The following is a 3,126-nucleotide window of genomic DNA, read 5'->3' on the forward strand; positions in this document are numbered from 1 at the left end:
ACATTTATTAATTCGCATACTCATCCAAAATTATCACAACCTAACTAACTATAATATTATATACTGAAATTACAATTTTTGTTTTGTATTTTAAGAACAAATCTAAAATATCTTATAATATCATCCAAATTTAACAAGTATTTAAAGAAAAATAATACATTACATAATTTATAATGAAAATAAATTCATAAATAAAATACAAGATTTGATTATCAATGTATAATTATTAATCATAATATTATAAAAGACATTTTTTGTTATCACTATATAATTAGTATTCTTTAAGTTTCTATATTTTTTTCTTACATATTGAAATTGAAATATTTAGTTCATATTTTATAATTATTTTACTATGAATAAATTAAAAATTTTCTTAATATATCATCTAATCAAAAAATATTATTTACAACTATAGCAAAAAAATCTGCAAAATTATTAAGCCGAGAGCGAGGGAGAGAAGGCGAGTGAGATAGCAGGACTTGGGGCAAAATTTTCAAAGTTGAATGGTTAATCCCACATCGATTAGAGGATGAGGTTTTGTTTCTATAAATATGTAACAATAACAAATCTACGGTGCTTTCAGAAACTCTGGGATTTCATTTTCTTAGTGGAATCGTCCAATTCCAGGTCAAGACCGAGATTTTTAAACAGCAAAACACTTCATTTGATAATCTCAATATTGAAATATATATACAAGAAAATTTTTATTACTGGATCTGAGACCCTACGATTTTTTATCCAGATTGTCCAATTCCATATCAAGACCGAGATTTTTAAACAGCAAAACCCTTAATTTTATTATCTCAACAGTTAAATATGCATACATGAAAAAAAATAAAGTCCTAAAAATTGAAAAAAAAAATTAAGTCCTAAAATTGTACTCTCATTTTATTGGTGGATCTGAAACAGTCCATGCAATTTTTTATCCAGATCACCCATTTATTAGTAGATCTGCGACGGTCCCTGTGATTTTTTTATTCGGATCGCCCAATTTCGAATCAAAACCGAGGTTTTTAAATAGCAAAACCCTTCATTTGATCATCTCAACATTGAAATATACATACATGAAAAAAAGTAAAGTCCTACAACTTAAAAAAAAATTAAGTCCTAAAAATAGTACTCTCATTTTATTAGTGGATATGAGACGGTCTCTGCGATTTTTTATCCGGATGACCCATTTATTAGTAGATCTGAGACGGTCCCTGCTATTTTTTATTCGGATCACCCAATTTCGAATCAAAACCGAGTTTTTTAAATAACAAAACTCTTCATTTGATCATCTCAACATTAAAATATACGTACATGAAAAAAAAATTAAGTCCTTAAAAAAATTTAAGTCCTAAAAATAGTACATATACAATATCTAAAAAAAATGATTTCACAAGGTTGCAGCCCTACCTTAATAACTTGGGCTGCAACCTTCTTAAACCGTCTAGTAATTGGACGGTGATGAGTAGTGTTAGTAGTCTGCGTAATAACCGGATCAGATGGTACGAAACCAACTACTTCAATTTGATCCTCTTCTTTTTTCCGGCCACCATTTTCCCATCAACACCAACAGGAACATGCCCTGCAACCTCAACACCTTTGTGTCTGGTATTCGCCCAAACCACCTTAAACCTCAATCCAATCACCAAATCCACCCTAAAAACCGCCGTTCGATTCAAAACCTCCAGGGAAGCGGCTTCCCAAAACAGCTCATTCGCCGCCGCAATCACCACACTCTTCTTTGCCGTCTTCTTATGACCCTGATAGAACCCCTGCACATTGCTCTCTCCTATCTTCTTTTCCTTGTAATACAAGCTTACGTTAATGGCGTCGTAGTGAATACCACTGTCTTTGTTAGGGTTTGATATTTTGAGCTGGAAAAGGATGGTGGTATTCCGGGTGGTATTGGGGGAATTAGAGGCGATGTCGAGGGCAGGGGAGTAGAAATCGATGAGGTCATAAGAGGGGTTTTGCGGGCGAAGGGAGAGCCAGAGGAAGAGGGTGGTGAGGCCAAGGAGAAATGTGAAACCAAAGCACCATGAGTAAAAGCCTCTGCATTCTGACATTTGCAGAGAAGGGAGGTTTTGGGGAATGGGGGTTTTGGAGGTGATGGTGGTTTTGAAGAGCGGGTTTTTTTAGAGAGAGCTTGCAAAAAGGTGCGCGTTTTAATTGATTGCGGGCGATTACTGTTTTGACGCGCTCAGCGGAGTAGCTTTGAAACTTCGCGGAATATTACACGGACACGGTTCCTATGCGGCCAGCCCGCATATTGTAGAAATGCGGAGCATGGAAATATATATATTTTTTAAATATAATTTAATCCTAAGTTTCAGACAAGGGAAAGTTTATAGAGAGCCGAGGTTCGAAACAGTCAAATTTGAACTTAAGCAGTCAAATTTGAACTTACTTCAAGAATTTCACTAGAAGTGGTTGTTGTAATACTCAAATATCTTCAAATTGATCATTTCGACATCAAAATACATGGACATGAGAAAAAAATAGATTTCAAGTTTTGAAAATAGTATATTTTGTAACACATTTTTGAACAGTTAGTTTTCAAGTTTTCATAAATCAGATCTACACTATTTTGAAGCTTTAAACATATAAATAACTATAAAAATATATTTTAAGGCTATCACAAAGATTTCCAGTATTGAAACCACAATCTAGTTGTTTAGATCTTAGGCTCTATACAAACCGTACTTTTTAGAGAATATATAATATTTATCATGGAGATCATGAATATGAAAAAAAAATTGAAAGCTCATGGCAATAAATATATTTTTTAAATATAATTTAATTTTAATTTATACAAAATATATAATATTTAATATGGAGATCATGACTATGAGAAAAAAATTTAACAACAAAAAATAATAATTACATTAAAAAAATATTTAGATGGTTAGTTACGCTTGTTTTTAGACGGACCATCTATTTGCATCTATTTTTAAAATTGATAATTACATTAAAAAAATATTTAGATGGTTAGTTACGCTTGTTTTTAGACGGACCATCTATTTGCATCCATTTTAAAAATTGATGCTTTATATTACTGGACTGTATCTATTGTAGAAATGCCGTCCGGCCCGCAAAGCACCGTTTGCAAGAGGGAGGATTTCTCTCTTGGCAAGTACG

At 32.5% G+C, this 3,126-nt stretch overlaps 1 protein-coding gene across 1 annotated transcript; it reads right to left on the bottom strand.

The window, feature by feature from the left end:
• Positions 1–1,502: 1,502 nt before the first annotated feature.
• Positions 1,503–2,054, bottom strand: LOC18445631 (protein NDR1). Its single transcript, XM_088859820.1, has one exon. The coding sequence runs from the start codon at positions 2,052–2,054 to the stop codon at positions 1,503–1,505; it is 552 nt and encodes a 183-aa protein (XP_088715946.1).
• Between the last annotated feature and the right edge of the window lie 1,072 nt (positions 2,055–3,126).

The sequence above is a fragment of the Amborella trichopoda genome, chromosome 2 (genome assembly GCF_054954075.1).
Source record: "Amborella trichopoda isolate Santa Cruz 75 chromosome 2, AtrichopodaSantaCruz75HAP2 v2.0, whole genome shotgun sequence".
In the NCBI taxonomy this organism is placed as follows: Eukaryota; Viridiplantae; Streptophyta; class Magnoliopsida; order Amborellales; family Amborellaceae; genus Amborella; species Amborella trichopoda.

Bases quoted from the DNA above. Each gene is read 5' to 3' on its own strand.
- LOC18445631 (XM_088859820.1), bottom strand. From the start codon at position 2,054: ATGTCAGAATGCAGAGGCTTTTACTCATGGTGCTTTGGTTTCACATTT.